Here is a 15,898-nt window from a genome sequence, read left to right on the forward strand (position 1 = left end):
TTGCTGGCTGATTGATGCTGGTCCTCCCTCCCCTGGCACCAGACACCCCCTCTCCCGCCTCACCCTGTGCCGCTCTCGTCGGGCGCTACCCGCCAACCACACCAGCCTTCCTTTGCAAGTTACTCCTCCCCTCGTAGCACCTTTGCACAGCTCTCCCCTGCCTGGCTTAGTCCTCATTATCCTCCAGCTGCACTGTCCAGTCCAGAGACCTTCCCTAACTCCCCGCTCTACCCACCAAAATTCTAAAGTAGATCCTCTCCAAACTAAGTGTATTATGCAGCATCCATGCAATTGAATACTAGAAGGTCATTTAAAAGAATAAGATGTATCTGTCTGTGGATAAGGAACGATAAAAGTAGGTTGCAGAGCAGTACCTGTGTAACATGATGCCATCTGCAAACGTTTTTAAAGAGGATGGAAGTGCTGTATGTGCAGAAATTCTTTTTGGTAAATGTGAACAAGAAATGGTTAATAGCAGTTACCTCCAGGGAGACGGCTGGGGCTCACAGGAGGAAGGAACATTTTTCATCTTAAACTTTTCTATAGTATTTGTATTTATTACTACATCTGATACTACTTTCGCCTTTAAAAAATAAGACAGTTTGGTCTCCCTGTTCTTTTTGGTCATAGAGTCCACTTAGTTTCCCTGGCTTGTGCATTTTAATTTGCAGGCAGTACATTTATTTGTGTTTGCCATCCCCTGCTGCCCTGGTGCTCCGTGAGGACAAGCCCCGTGTCGGTTTTATTTGCTGTTGTTACCAGCGCCTCCTAGCATGTGCCTTTCCCAGAGTGGGTGCCCTTTCATTCATTCCTTCCTTCGTTCCTTCATGAATGAGTGAACAAACAACTGAGCAAATGCAGTCTCCCCACCATGTGGCTAATGGGCAACGTGTGGGCACAGATGCAGGTGCGCCTCATGTGAGGTGGCTGACAGAGGAGGCCACCAGCAGAGGCAAAGAGCAAGGAAGGCCGGTTTCAGGAAGGCGTCTGGGCTGGGAGAGGGCAGCAGGTGATGTGTGTGAGGAGGTGCTGCCTGGGTCGGGGCGGGCTGGAGGATGAGGGCACCTGCCCCGTGGCACTGGCGTCCCAGCCCTCTTGCCTCGCCGTGCCTCCTGAGGCTGCTCAGTACATCCAGCCACCTCCTCCTCTGTGGGGCTGGTTTGATGAGACATGGGTGGCAGGGCACAGAGTCTCTGGGCTCTCCAGGGTTGGTCCACTTTTCTTTCTGCTCCGCTTGCCCTCGTTGTAGGGAAGTAGCCAGCCGCACGTATGGTGAGGGAGAGACTTAGCTTATTTATGGTTGTTGGGATAGAGAGAAACACTCAAGAACAGAGGACATCGAGTGTCAAGCAAAATGAAAGCTGTCCTGACGGTAGACAATTGTCTCACCCACTAGAGGAAGCATCTTTGAAGTCATCGTACATTTACAAAGAAGGCCAGGGGCAGGGGTGTGGAAGAGCTCCGGGGTGGCAGTTCAACTGGAGCTGGAAGCTCTACTCATTGTTAATGTCCTCACTTGGTGCATGCTGCTTAGTCTGGCGGAGCCTCAGTGTTCCCGTCTGGAAAATGGTGACCCCTGGGCAGGACTAAATGAGAAAGTGAAGGCAAAACCATGTAGTTCTTCTCTGTACTCAATATTATATCTGTTAAGTCATTAAGAATAGTACAGAACATTTATTATGTACTGAGCATAATGCTTAATATTTGATAAAGATTATTGCATGTAATACTTACAGCAGCCCTACGAGGTGGGTGTAATTAAGATCCCCATTTTACAGCTGAAGAAACTGAGACACAGAGAGGATGAAGTCACACAACTAGTACACGGGGGAGCCAGCATTTGAAGCTGGCCCTCTTGCGTCCAGTGCCTGCACTTGTGGCCACCGGACAGGAGTCCTGCTCGTGCTCAGCCGGCCCATCGTTTCTGTTAGTGAGCTGCTGTTTCTTAGCAGTGAGGGAGAAAATGAGACTAACGTTAACACAATTACTGAAATTTTGAAAAGAGTGGTTGTTTTTCAACTAGAGGGGACTCCTGTATTCCTCTGACTGTCTCTGTGAAAATCATGTGCTTCTGGATGTTGCGCTTGACACCCTGAATCAGACTGGGTACTGGACCAGGCTTGTGGGTCACGTAGCTGTCGCTGATTGCAGGCAGGGCTGGACCATTCCACGTGGGTCATTGTGTAAAGAAGCGGATTTCTCAAGCTCATTTTCTTTTTCTAGGTTGGTTAATAGTGTGTGTGTGTGTGTGTGTGTGTGTGTGTGTGTGTGTGTGTGTGACAGAGAGAGAGAGAGAGAGGAAGAGAAAAAGAGGACAGAAGCTCCTGGGAACATATTATGTACCCATAAGCAAGCACTTGTCTGTGATTGTAAATCAGAAACTGTAAAATTAGGAAGCTCTTTGAAGTTTGCCCAAAACCTGCTCCACCGCCACCTGTTCCACTGGGGCTGGGAGTCGGATGGCCTGGCTCTGCGGTGATGGCTCAAGCTGTCACTGCACCGGAGTGCTCCAGCTTGCCTTGGCCTGGCTGTCATCGCTGGCTCAGTCCCACTCAGGCGGTTCACCGGGTTCTGTCGGGCACCAGGCTTCCAATTAGAGAGAAATCCCACTGTGTGGCCAGCCCCACCAGTGCCACTCCGAGCGGCCCCTTTGCCAAGGCCTGAGCTGACCTCTGATCTGTCACAGATGGGCCAGCCCCGCACTGCTTTGTGCGCGTTTGGAGGAGGTGGGTGGGGTAGACAGGGAAGCCCAGGGGGAGTCAGAGTGGACGTTGGGCAGAAGTGCAGCTCCTCAGAGCTGGGAGAAGCTGGGCCGAGTTGACAGGACCCAAATGCTGACCTTGTGGAGGGAGATGGGATTTGGGGAAGACCCTGTCCCGAGCCCAAAGCTCAGCAGGGGTTCATTTTCTTACCAACTTCTGAATATTCATCTCAGGCTGGGCTCCACGCTTGCCCAAGGAGAGCCAGGAGCAGCTAACTGTCTCACTCCAGAACTGTCACACTGCTGATGGCGCGTGGCACCGCCAGCTCCTGCCCTGCCCTGCTGCAGGGCTGGTGCAGTCCGCCAGCCCCGGGGCCCCGCTCACTCCAGGCTCAGGGACTGTGCTGTCAGCAGCCCTCGGACTGTTCTCATCACTCAGAGCAAGAGAGGACAAGCAAGCTGAATTTCTATTAGAATAAGAAATAGAAAATTAGAGAATTCCATCGCTAATTCTCCAGCAAGATAGAGAGATATAATCTTCCTTCTGGACAGAGGGCTTGCTGAATGTGATTCATTATTTCGGGGGTGGGGTATGTATCTTCTTTATTTCCCTATCAGCAATTTCTTTTTATTTCCATCCCTTTTCATCCTTTTAATCACTCTCTTTCTCTGCCAGTCTCTTTTCCTCTGTCTGATTTCCTGGGGCTCCGTCTCTCCCTTGAATGCTTTGTCTCTCTCTTTCCAGGTACCGTATATCTGTAAGTCTTCGTCAGAAGCAATAATAAAGATACCAGGCTGGGGACTGACATTTATATACTTGGGCTTAGCCTGACTAGAACCGTCACGAAGTGTAAATAATGAATAGCCTGAAAGTGGCAAAGGTCTTCCCAGCTGTTCTTGGGATGATTCTGAGTCTCTATCTCTCTTTTTTTTTAAAAAATTGAATTCAATCCACGGAAGCAAAAACGAAGGGTGTTCTCACTCTTCTCTCCTCTCTGGAATTTTTCTCCTTTTAATATTTGCAGCTGGTTTGGGAATTCCAGGACTGTCTTTCCCCGCTTGGCCTTTTTTTCTGCCCTGTCTCTTTTTCTCCTTTATTCAGACTAGTTAAAACAAAGAAAGCCCTCTACCAGTCAGTGGTACTCACTGGGAGAAGACAGTTCTTCTTTAGGGCGTTAAGGTTTTCCCCATGAGAAGATGGATGCTTTTTCTGCTGTAGGCAAGTTTCCACGATTAAGTGATGTGCTGACTCTGTTTCTCCATTTGAATGACTTTGTTAGGTTGATGAAAGAAATGGCTTGTTGCCGCCTCCTCTGTCTGTATGTCTGTCTCATATGGAGAGTTCAGAGAAGGCAAATCTCCCCGAGACAGCAAGGGGGGGGTGTCATCTTTAGAGTCAGCATTGTTTGTGATATTAGATCTAGCAAATGGAGACTGACCCCAGGCACGCCCCCGCAAAATCAGACCACGTCATGATGCAGGCTCAGGGCTGTGATGACCGTGAAAGCTGCACAGCCTGGGACGAGCTGATGGACGTGTGCATCTTGTTCACGAGGAGGTGCACTCATGGTGACGTCCATCTCATGACACTACACATTCTCCATTCCTCTGTCTTTGACCCGGCCAGGCTTATTCAGCTCCCCTTTTCTTCCCTCTCCTCTGATGAAAGCACTTCCCCGAGTGCTTTCTGGGACTTTCTTCCCATTTCTTTACACTTCTGCTTGGAGAGCCACTCCAGTGGCTTCTGATCCTGACCGTGCATCAGGATCACCCAAGAAATCTTAGGAAAAACATAGATGCCTGAGCCCCACCCAGGAGATTCTAATCCAGCAGGTTCAGGATTCAAGCCTGAAATCCAGAAATTGTTGAAGTTCTACCTTTGATTCTCACTCACACTTCTAGTAGTTCCACAGCCCTAGTCCAGGGGCCCCTAGAGGCCAGAGACCATCTGAGCATCCGTTCTAGCTGACGCCTAGTAGTGGTAAGTAATGTGGAGGAGTCGGCAAGCTCCCCATCCCTGCTGCTGACAGTGCTGCCTCCTCCCACTGCAGATATTCCTGTTATTCCGGACCTGGAGGAAGTACAGGAGGAAGACTTTGTTTTGCAGGTGGCAGCCCCTCCCAGGTATGTTAAATTAGGTATGAAGTTGGCGGGATTCAGGGAACACATGAATGAATACACTCCAAACACTGTCTTTGGTGGTGCTGCACCCCTGCCCCAGAGTCTCTGGTGATGGGCTCCATCCCAGGGTTTCCATTTTATTAAGACATTTTCTTCCCATTTTAGTCCTTCCCAGCTGCCTAGGAGGCTCTGGGGACAGTGGCCCAGCAGGACTCCTGGTCCTGCCTGTGGTCTCTTCTCACATCCTCTCTTCCCTGCAGCATCCAGGTAAACCGGGTGATGACCTACCGTGACCTGGACAATGACCTCATGAAGTATGCAGCCTTCCAGACCTTGGTGAGTGGGATGGCTTCCACGTAGATGGACGGGCTCCAGGCCACATCCGTAGGGATTTCTCAGTTTCGCCAGCCATATGGCCTCTCCTCTGTGGGTCTCTGAGGCTGCCTGGCAACAGTCCCTTTGCTGGAGGCATCAGCCTCAGGTTCCAGTGTTCCCAGGGCCAGTCTCCCCGCTGCTCCCCTGGCTGCCCACGTGGCATAGTAGATATGCTGGCCCTGGAGCCATCCTGCTGTCATGCCTGCCCTCCTGGTCTCGACCCTCCCCCGAAGTGTGCCCTTCCTATAGGATGGCATGGCGGTCCCTCAGTTCTCAGCAGCCACATGGTCCACCCCATTTTCCTCTTTCATAAGGCATTCCTGCAGGTCTGGGTTTGGGGCGTTCTACCACACTCAGCCTGGTGGTCCTCACTTTGCTAGAGGTCATTGTCCCAAGGCCCCCCCGAGGTGCACAGCCTGCCTTTTTTGTTTTTTATTTTTTCCCACGTTCGTAGGATGGAGAGATCGACCTGAAGCTCCTCACCAAAGTCCTTGCGCCAGAGCACGAGGTTCGAGAGGTACGTAGCCTGAGTTGCTCCTGCCCCGCGGCTGAGTCATTCCCGTGAGCAGCTGGCTCCCTGGGCTGACCTCAGCGGGAGGCTGGCAGTGACACCTCTCTTGGCAGGATGATGTCGGCTGGGACTGGGACCGTCTGTACACTGAGGTGTCCTCAGAGCTCCTCACCGAGTGGGACCCACTGCAGGTGGACAAGGAGGACCCTGTGGGACAGCACGTGCACACCTGAGCCCCCTGGGTTGGCAGACACTCTCTGCACGCAGTCACCTCTGCTCTGGACTTAAAAACACCATAAACCTAAAACTAAAGAAGTTTGCAAGCAGCTTACAAATTTTTATGCACTATTTGGTAATAAAAATACTTTATTTTCAGTAGACCACACTGGCTCATTAGATTGTAAAAGATGGCTTTCTTCCGTTGCCCCCTCTTCCATTTCTTTCCAGCACCCTCATGGAAGGATTGGTCAGGACTGAAGGAGGGCAGCTTGCAAGCCATCTGCTGGGAACTCTCCCCATGGCTGAAGCAGGAGGGAAAGCTTGATTCTGGGGGAGAAGCAGTGGCGCTCCTGGAGGTCGCTCAGCTCACAGAGGCCACAGCAGCTCCCCGGAGCACCTACCTCTGAGCACCCGGACGCGGGGAGATGGAGGTGGCAGGCACTGCCTGCTGGGGTCCTGGGGAGGGCCTGGCTGGACGCCTTTCTCACTGTGCACGGTCAGTTATGTTGGTGAAGTTGCACTGTCTCCTCTGTGCTTTCAGGTCGCATAACTGAAGAGACAGCAAGCGGTGGGTGTGACAGGGTGACCCATTCCTCATGTTTGGTGGCTCTTCTGACAGCGCCTCCCCTTCCCCTTCTCCCTGTGGCCACACCTGGGGTCCCAGAGCAGGCAGTTTCCTTCTGCCTCGCATTCTCATCAGCAGGGGCCAGCATGGCAGCCCAGAAGTTTCCACAGAAATACTCTCTCCAGGAGCCTGGGACTCCCCCCGAACTTTCAGAGGCATCGCTGTTTGTCTCCGTTGCTCCACAAGCGTCACCACTGCCCCTTTCCCAAATGCACCAAGAACTGGAGCAGAGCCCAACCCTTTTTCTAAACAAAGGCATCTTTTGTTTTTGTTTTTCTCTCTTTCTCCCCAAGACATCTCATCAGAGGGCAGGATGTCTCCCTGCCCGCCTCTCCTAGAGGCCACTTTGGACCAGGCCCACACAGGCCGGCAGCAGCCAACCAGGCCCCATCCCGGCCATGGGGAGTGCTGAGCGCTGCTCTTATCCTGCCTGGAAAGCTCTTCATTAAAATTCAGAAAAACAAAGAGGCTCAACACTTCAAAAACCCACTGGGGGGTTATTTTTGTGTGACTACGGTGCCCTTTCCCCACGAGCCACTGAGCCCCAGAGCAGGCAAAGAGAGCGCTTGTTTGTTAATTATAAACTTGGGGATTTAGTGGCTTTGGGGTCCCATTTCCTCCTTGTCCAGAGTCATACTTTCAGCCCAGACAGCCCCTCTTTGGAATAATTCCCATGGTCTCGGAGAAGTTTCCACCCAGGCTGGTTTTCTTAAGCCTGCATCTGCATCATTCTGAAACTGCAAGGAGATAGGGTATATTTCTAGCACCTTAACCGCTGCCAAATTCAACTGCTTCAGGACTGAGAACCTCGGAGGTCTTCAGCCAGCTGGAGCAAGGGACTGGGGTTGACTCCGTTACCCCCTGTACTTCTGAGATACCTTCTTTATGTTCCAGCCAGCATTGTCGCCCACCCAAGACTTCAGAGGGCCTCCCAGGAAGATGACCCAAGAGGGCTGACAGAATGGACCAGCGTAGACAGGTACCGCAGTGTGGTTTTCTGCAGACTTGTGGGGGAGGCATGGAGTGGACTTCCTGCATGTGGCAGATTCACTGGTTCCTTAACCTGATTTCTTCTCGACTGGCTCATGTCACCTTTGAGTGGAATTGAGAGGGGCTCTGACACAGCCTGCCGTGGTGTCTCTGGCATGGGGTGGTAGCCACCAAGCTGCTGTTTGGAGGCTGGGCCCTGTGGTTCAGAAGTTCACTCCTTCATGAGATCCTGGTTGCCACTTAGTATGTGCCCAGTGCTGTTCCAGGCACTGCCGAGAGGGAACTAGACAAGCAAAACTCCCTCCCCTCGAAGCACGTCCATTCCAGTGGGGAGATGGACCAATAAGTAAAACAGGGAGGCAGATGGCAGTCAGTGCTACAGAGAAAAATAGAGCAGGAGCGTGGAAGGGAGTGGTGGGGTCAGGGGTCTCAGTGTTAAATGCGGGTGGTTAGGGGAGGCCTCACTGAGAAGGTGGCATTTGAGCAAAGACCGTAAGAAGGTGAAGGAAAGAGTGACACTGGCCCAGGGAAGAGCGTGCCGTGGAGAGAGAACGGTATTTGCAAGAGCCAGGGAGGAGGCACAGGCCTGGATTCTTTGAGTAGCAGCAGGAGGCCGGTGTGTGTGGTCAGAGCGGAGGAGACGCTCTGCTGGCTGTGCTCAGGCCCGGGCTTACCCCACAAAGGCCTCTGCGTGTGTGGGGTCCGCTCCCTCCAGGCTCACGAGCACGCTCAGGCTGTGGGCTCACCAGGCAGCCTTTGGAAAACCTTCTGCAAATGGCTGCACGGCCCCTTCGCGCCTCAGCCTGGAAAGAGAGAGGTTAATGCCACGCTGAGGGAGAGCAGGACCGTGAGCTCTTCTGCATCGGGCCAGAGGTCAGGAGGCTGCTGCCACCCCCTCCCCGGGCCAGATTGCGCGGGGTACAGGGCAGACAGGCACGTCCTGGGGCCCCCGTGTGGATCAACACTCCCTGGAAACTTGTAGCTCTGAGGAGAAGCTCAAACAAGGAATTCACCTGGGCGGGCCTGTGGCGGAACCCAAGGTCATCTCTACCCCTGATGGTTGGCTTGTTTCTGCTCATCCCCAGGACACCCTAGACAGGCTTTTAGGACTACACGCTCCAGACAGAAACTGACGCTAGCGCAAGCCCAGAGCTGCCGGACCACAGCGTGCTGCTCACGGAAATCCAGCCCTTTCTTCCTTAGTGATGTGGGCGGCTCCTGGGAGCACTGGTGCTGGAGGCTGGAAAGAAAGGCAGAATTTGCTACAGCAAGAAAAGGAAGCTTAGCATCCTGCTCTGCCTTCCCCAGCATGGCTATGCTTTTCTCCCGGGGCAGAGTCAGTGGGGAGCGGAGTAACTAGAAAGAGGAGGGGGTAGTGGCAAAACACGGGTGCCAGAATCAGACAGACCTGGGGTCCAGCTCGAGCTCTGCCACTTCGTCCTGGTGGCTCCTCGAGCGAGCTACCTTCCCCTTCTGATCCTGTTTGCTCACTTGTAAAATGGGGATGATATTAGTACTATCCTCATAGGATTGTGATGCCCAGTGAAAGCTGAGAGTTGTTAGCTTGGGGAACTGGTTGGGATGGAGAAGTGAACACAGGGAAAGTCACATTGGATGTTTTATTGTAACAACAAACACCTGACGCTCGTGAGGGGCCTCCACCTCCATTCCCCCTCGTGCATCACCTCTCTGCTGTAGGTAGAGAGTGGTTTGGCACCAGAGTTTTTTGTTTGGTTTTTATAACACCTTTATTGAGGTATAATTTGCATGCTTTCAAATTTACCCCCTGAAAGTATATGATCCAATGTTTTTAGTAAATTTATGGAGTTATACAATGATCACCATAATTCTGTTTTTAGAACATTTTCACTATCCTGTAAGGTTCCCTTGTGTCCACTGACAGTTAACCCCCACTCCCACTCCCAGCCCCAGGCAACCCCTGATGTGCTTGCTGACTCTCAATTGGTCGTTTCTGGAAATTTCATATAAATGGACTCATAGAACGTGTGGTGTTTTAAGTCTGGCTGCTTTCACGTGGCCTGTTTTCAAGATCTATCCAGTGTTGTAGCGTGGATGCTACGTGCCAGTGGTTCGTTCTTTGGATTGCTGAATGTTACTCTATTGTATGTGTACTTGCCACGTTTTGTTTAATCATTCCTCAGCTGATGGGCATGTGAGTTGTTTCCAGTCAGGGTTACTGTGAAAAATGCCTCTCTGGACTTCTGTGTCCATGTCTTTGTGTGTTTTCATTTCTCTCAGGTAGATTTTGAGGCATGAAATTGCTGGATCAGACGGTATATTTATGTTTAGCTTTTAAGAAACTGCCGAACTGTTTTCCAGTGCATCAGGGTTTTTTTTCAGTGCTGTAAGGTATCAGGATTAATTCAGTAAAAATTAAGGTTTTTTTTTCTTCTCTCCTTTCCATACGTTTTTCTAAGGTCACTGTTAAGTTTATAGGAGGCACATTCTCCTGATTCCTCCCTCCCTGCCTGCTCCCTGTCACCGAGCTTATCTCTGTTCAGAACACAGAGATCATCTGTCTGCCCTCCCCACCAGCCTGTAGGCATCTTCAGGATAAGACCAGGTGTTGTTCAAGTTTCTATCAAGGCCCTTGCATATTCTGGGAGTTCAAAGTCAAATAAGATGTGGTCCTGACCCCGAGGAGCTCACAAGCTAGTAGAAAAATAGACAAGATTCCTCTAAGTTCTCAGCACGTTGATTTTGAAAAACATACAGGCTTTCCTGATGAGGGGAGGAGCCCGAATGACCCACCACCAGGTGCAGATGAAGGGAGGGAGCAGGAGCTTCATTTGTTCACGAAGAAATACAAAGGTGGGTTGGTTTGCTTAGAGCAGGGGTCAGCCTACTGCAGCCTGGGGACCAAATCCAGCCTGCCACCTGCTCTCCTGAAGCTTTACTGGAACACAGCCATGCCCCTTAATTTACATATTGTCTACGGCAGCTTTGAGGCTACAATAGCAGATCTTAGTTGTGACAAAGACCGCGTGGCCTGCAAAGCCTGAATTATCTCCTCTCTGGCCCTTTACAGAAGAATTTTGCCAATCTCTCCTTAGACAAAAGAATGGAGGTGAGAAATCACAACACCCACAGGCCCCCAAAGTTCAGCTGCTTTTTGCTATCCAGAAATGCAATGGCAGCAGGAATGATTTGAGTCAGATGTAAGGAAAGACTGGAAGGGAAGGAAGATTCTGGCTCCTAAAAGAGAAAGAGAAATTTCCCTTAAGGGAAGGAAACAAACAAACAAACACTCATCAGTTCCAGCAAAGTTGGGACATATCTACCCAGAAACACAAAGCTGGAAAGTGACTGGGCTTCTTCTTGGCCATTGGTCTTATTTGAGATGTGGGGGAAGGTGGGGTCTCTAGAAATCAAATACCTTTGGCAGTGGGCTCAAATAATGATGAGAGAGCCCAGTGGAGGGGGGGTTAGGAGCAGGGGGGTGGCGGAAAGCCTGATTTTTCCTTGGGCGAGGTAGAAATGCAAAAGGAAAGGTATCGGGAGCAGCCGGAGGAAGATGCTGCCCCTCTTGTGGCTGAGGCAGAGGAATTAATTCCCGGCATATGTTCCCAGCATCTGTCATGGTGACCTGGACGGGAGGGGTCAGCGAGAGAGGGGACCATGCCAGGGCTGAGCGTTAGCCCAGAACTCCCAGGGCCGCAGAGGCTCCTGGCTCCCGCAGAACCGTGGCCGGCCAGCTCTCCCAGCAGCACCTGCTGCAGCTGCGGCACACAGCGCTGCTTTGAGCGGGAGGGCACGCGCTCCACAAGAAAGCATCTGCTGCTGAAGGGCCAGGCAGACCCCGGATAGTCCTGCAAAACTCTGTCTCTTCCAGATCTTGGGCTGTAGTAGGTTCAGCCCACCAGCCCCATGTCCTGCCAGCAGACTGGAGGTGACGCATAGGACTGCGCTGGGAGGGGCGGGGCAAGGGCAGGGGAGCCACAGCTCTGGATGGGAAGGACACCGAGGGATGGGGCGCCCTCCTAAGTTCCAGTCCCAGAACCCCTCTGGAGACTATGTGGGCTGCTCAGTGCTAAAGTGTCCCCAGAGATCCACCCAGAGGAAGCGAGGCAGGAGGGCATGGAGACTAAGAATGCAGACGATGCCAGGTTCCACGTCACAGCTGCATGACCTCGGGCAGGTTCCCATACTTCTTTGTGCCTTGATTTTTCTCGTCTATAGAATGAGCTGGAAATTAATTTCCGTCTCAAAGGGCTATGATGATGGTTAAACCAAGTTACTAAGTGTCAAGTGTCTGGCACAAAGCAAGCCCTCAGTGAAGATTAGCTCTTATTGCACTGAGTGGACAGGCAATGATCTGGTGTTCCCCCCCGCCCCGTCCCCAAACCATGACAAGTCATGGGTATTAGACATCTACCCTAAGGTCATGAGCTGGAGGCCCACAGACTGACTTTGACCTACAGGACATTTGGCCGACACATGATTTTTTAATTGGTTAACTATCAGCTTTTTAAATGGACAGGTTTCCCATTAAACCCAGAGCTTTAGCTCCTCTTAGGAAATTGGGAGATCTGTCCACTCTGGGGCCACAGTCCCTAGAGAAGTGATGAACGTAAGTGGAGAAGCCCAGCTCCTTTGAGTAGGGGCAGGTCAGCACACCCTGCCCTGCCCTCACATCTCTGCCTGGACACTGCGGGCACTGACTTTGAGACCCCTACCCGCTCCTCCTTTTGCTGGTGATGATCCAGTTCCCCAAGAGCATGCACCCAAGGTCATGGGTACTGGAGCTCGAGTCCTGACTTACAGGCCAGTGTCCTTTGTTAGTAACCAGGCCCCCGGCCTGATGAATAACCTCTGGATACTATTTGGGCTGCTTTGTGCTAAAGTGTCCCCCAAACCACAGTAAGTTCTGGAGAAAATCCAGTTTCCCTACCCTGGGTATCCTCCTCTGATTAGGAAGCCAAACTGTGACCAGCATGGGTCTGACAAGAGTTTGAGCAGAGTCCCGGGACTACTCCAGGGCCAATAACTGGCCCCTTGGCCATCTGCCCTCTACTGAACTGTTTCAAATCTGCCCTGGAGCTGATGGCACCTGCTCAGGATGCGGGTCCAGCTTAGCATTCGGGAGAAAATTAGCAGGTTTGTCTTCTTTCTATAACTGCCACCAGTGCCCTGGTCACGCCCCGAGGTGTGATGGAGATGGGGGCAGCTGGGGCTGCGGGGAATGTGTCTGGCTTTCAGGCCTCAGACAGGAGAGCACACACCATCCACTGGCAAGCAGGGTCTCCACACTGAGCTCAGGAGGAGGGACAGCCTGGGGTGCACCACAGCTCGCCCTTCATGAGAGCCTGCACAAAGAGTGATGTTATTCGGCAGCCCCCAGCAGTGGTGCCTGGGGGACCTGCCTGCAGAGACCGTGAGCTTCCCAGGCAGCACCCCACCAGTTACTAACCCTGGCAGTGCTACATGGCTCAGCCATCCAGGGCCAGCACAGGACTCCTCTAAGGCCGTCTCTGCACCAGGGCTCCCGGGGGCTGGCCAGGGCTTTCTCAGAGCTGCACCGCAGTCAGAGACCCTTGCTGTCCAATCCTCCTCCCTCCCCTCTCTCTTCACAGTTATCAGACCTTCATCCCCGCCTGAAGCCTTTTCCTGTTACCTCCTACGTCCTCTCCCCTTCCTCTTTTAGTCCTGGTGTCTGCTTCCCCGAAGATCCAAACAGTAGGCCTGGGGTCGCCCAGCTAGACTCGGTGAGCAGAGATTCCTGGGCAGGACTGAGAGGAGGCAGCTGGTTAAGAGTGTGGGTACAGCTTCTCCCCGCAAATCCATATGCCTCAAAACCTCCAATGGCCTGGCTGGGCCGTGGGCTGGCTTTAGAGTGGGATTCCTGAGATGAGTAGAAGGAGACTGGGCAGAGGTAGATCCCCCTGTCACTTGTGTTAGAGCCAAGCTGGAACGCAATCCAACCGAGGAGGCCTGAAAAGGAGGAAGTGTAATCCCACAAGGGGCACTTGGCAAGAGAATCTGGTGTCCTCTTAGCAGGAGGAGAAAACAGCTCCTCTTTTTGTCTGGGGTCCGGCGCGAAAAGCCTCTGTTGGTGGCTTTATGGGCAGAGAACAGGGGGCATCATGGGTACCAGGCCTGCCAGGAGACAGGGTGTGCCCTTCAGAGGGCTGCGTGTTGCCCACTGGGGTCTGGAGACATCATCGCTGAAGGTGAGAGAAGAGATGATGTTGAGACAACTGGCCGTCTGGGGCCACCTCTGCCACACGGTGGTCCGGGGCAGCAGGCCCTCCGCCAGCGAGGGGAGGTGCTGCGGGCTTTGCGAAGGGCCGGGCTTGTTCTGATGGAAGCCCAGTGGGCAGCGCCTCACTGTACCTAAGGCACAGCGCCCTCCAAGGTGCTTTTGCAGTTTTAGGACAAAGACAGTGGAACCAAAACTGAATGAGAAAGCCGCCTCACAGGGTGTAGTTTGAGGAGATAGTACTTGGTAGGGGAAGCTAAGCAAAGAGAAAAAATTAGTTTAGCTCTTTAACAGAACAGAAAAAACAAAAATAAAGCCAAAACCTGAGTGAGGTAGGGCAGAGCAGGGCGAAGATACTTACTACAAAGGGGCAGGAGGGAACTTTTTGGAGTGTTAGAAATGGTCCATAATTTGATTGTGGAGATGGTTACATGTCTGTTTATAAAACTCATCAAACTCTCCACTTAAGAAAGGATGATTCTATTGTATGTAAATTGTACCTCGATAAACGTGACTTTAAAAAGATTCTCCCCGTCCCTCATCACTATCCCGGGGACCTGAGTTGGCCGAGTCTCTGTCCCACAGCATCCCCTTGGCCATGGTGCCCGGCAACCTGGCCATCCTGAGAACTGGGTCAGGAAGCAGAGAGGCCCTCCAGTGCTGCCACAGCCCCTGCTCTCAGACTAAGGGTCTGCTCGGACTCCAGAGCTAGCTTTTAAATTTTATCTGCAGTTTAATCTTCCAGGATTTTCCAGGAAGGGAAAATCCAGCAAGTTTGACTACCTCAGGGTGGCCAATTTGAAGTAAAACACAGGCATTGGAGAATCATTTTTGGCATCAGAATGGGAGTGCAGGTCTGCTGAGCCCAGAATGAGGAAGGACCCGAGGAACCTTGAAGACCCAGGACTGATTAAAAAAGATGTCCCCAGAGAGAGGAGGCCACGCCATCTTTTGCAATGCAATAAATCTTTCGACCTGGGGGATGAGCAAGGATATAGGAACGTTTGATGCCAGATCTTTTTTTTTTTTAAAAGTCTCTCCTTAAAAGCTTACAAATCCTATTTTTCAAATATTATCTTTACTTATACGTATTCAGTAAATTATATATATATACACATACACATAATCACTAAATTAAAACTATATATTTAAATACAGTGAATATCTCTTTTTACTCTGTCCTGCCTCCACCCAATCCACAGCCCTCCCCAGAGGTGACCATGATGTCCTTCCAGAAGTTTCCATGTACTTACATACACATGGGCATACAAAGAGCCGCAGAGTCTGGTTTTATTTGTGTAGCTGGGACCATTCTGCAAGTATGGCGTACATTTTGCTTTTCCCACCGAACAACACATCTTGCAGAACTTTCCTCTCTGTACATCTCTTCCTCATTCTTTTTAATGGTGGACACTGTTCTGTAGATTCGCTACCCCACTGTTCCACCCACTCATTGGCCCTTCCACGCGATGCAGGTGGATGGCTGCTCCCGGGCTAGGGGGTGCTGAGGAGCGAGAGTGTCAGGCCACAGGGAGAAGACACTGTTGCCTGTGGTGGAGACAGGGGAGGCTTGGCTTGAAAAAGCAGGACCAGTCTGTATGGGAGGATGGGGGTTGGGTGTCATATTTGTTCCCAGAGGGGAAATCAGAGTGGGAATCCCCTGTGGGCCTTTTGATCATTTTTTTAAAAATTGAAGTACAGTTAATTTACAATGTTGTGTCAGTTTCTGGTGTACAGCAAAGTGATTCACTTAAACACATATATGTATTCTTTTGCATTATAGTTTATTATACGATATTGACTGTAGTTGCCTGTGCTATACAGTAGGACCTTGTTGTTTATCTATTTTATGTATAGTAGTTTGTATCTGCTAATCCCAAATGCCTAATTTCTACCCCACCCCCTGCCCCTGCTTTGGTAACCATAAATCTGGTTTCTGTGTCTGCTGTTTTTAACACACTGGTGCGCATTCTGTGGCCAGGCACCGTGCCAGGTGCTGTTCTCTGAGACAACTTTGTACCTGGGTAAGACTGAGAGCTTAAGTCCCTGCAGTGTCCTTTTTAGTGTGTCCTTGTTCACGTTCATGTTCAATGACAGAGATAGCTAACGTTTATGAAGCCCTTACCAGATTTCAAG

At 51.4% G+C, this 15,898-nt stretch overlaps 1 protein-coding gene across 4 annotated transcripts in view; it reads left to right on the forward strand.

The window, feature by feature from the left end:
• Nucleotides 1-15,547, forward strand: part of IFT43 (intraflagellar transport 43) — an 87,530-nt gene extending 71,983 nt beyond the window's left edge. For 3 of the 4 annotated variants that reach the window (XR_004320856.1, XR_004320855.1, XR_004320854.1), the window contains exons 6-11: nucleotides 4,753-4,825; nucleotides 5,083-5,158; nucleotides 5,652-5,714; nucleotides 5,822-6,060; nucleotides 6,156-7,531; nucleotides 8,628-15,547. Coding sequence is in view for 1 of the 4 variants with exons in the window: in XM_006184460.3 (XP_006184522.1) it covers nucleotides 4,753-4,825; nucleotides 5,083-5,158; nucleotides 5,652-5,714; nucleotides 5,822-5,941 (332 nt within the window). In the remaining 3 variants the exon portion in view is untranslated. Of the gene's footprint in view, nucleotides 1-4,752; nucleotides 4,826-5,082; nucleotides 5,159-5,651; nucleotides 5,715-5,821; nucleotides 6,094-6,155; nucleotides 7,532-8,627 lie in introns of those variants that run through there. The other variant, XM_006184460.3, reaches the window with a different exon arrangement.
• Nucleotides 15,548-15,898: the final 351 nt, after the last annotated feature.

The sequence above is a fragment of the Camelus ferus genome, chromosome 6 (assembly GCF_009834535.1).
Source record: "Camelus ferus isolate YT-003-E chromosome 6, BCGSAC_Cfer_1.0, whole genome shotgun sequence".
NCBI lineage: Eukaryota > Metazoa > Chordata > Mammalia > Artiodactyla > Camelidae > Camelus > Camelus ferus.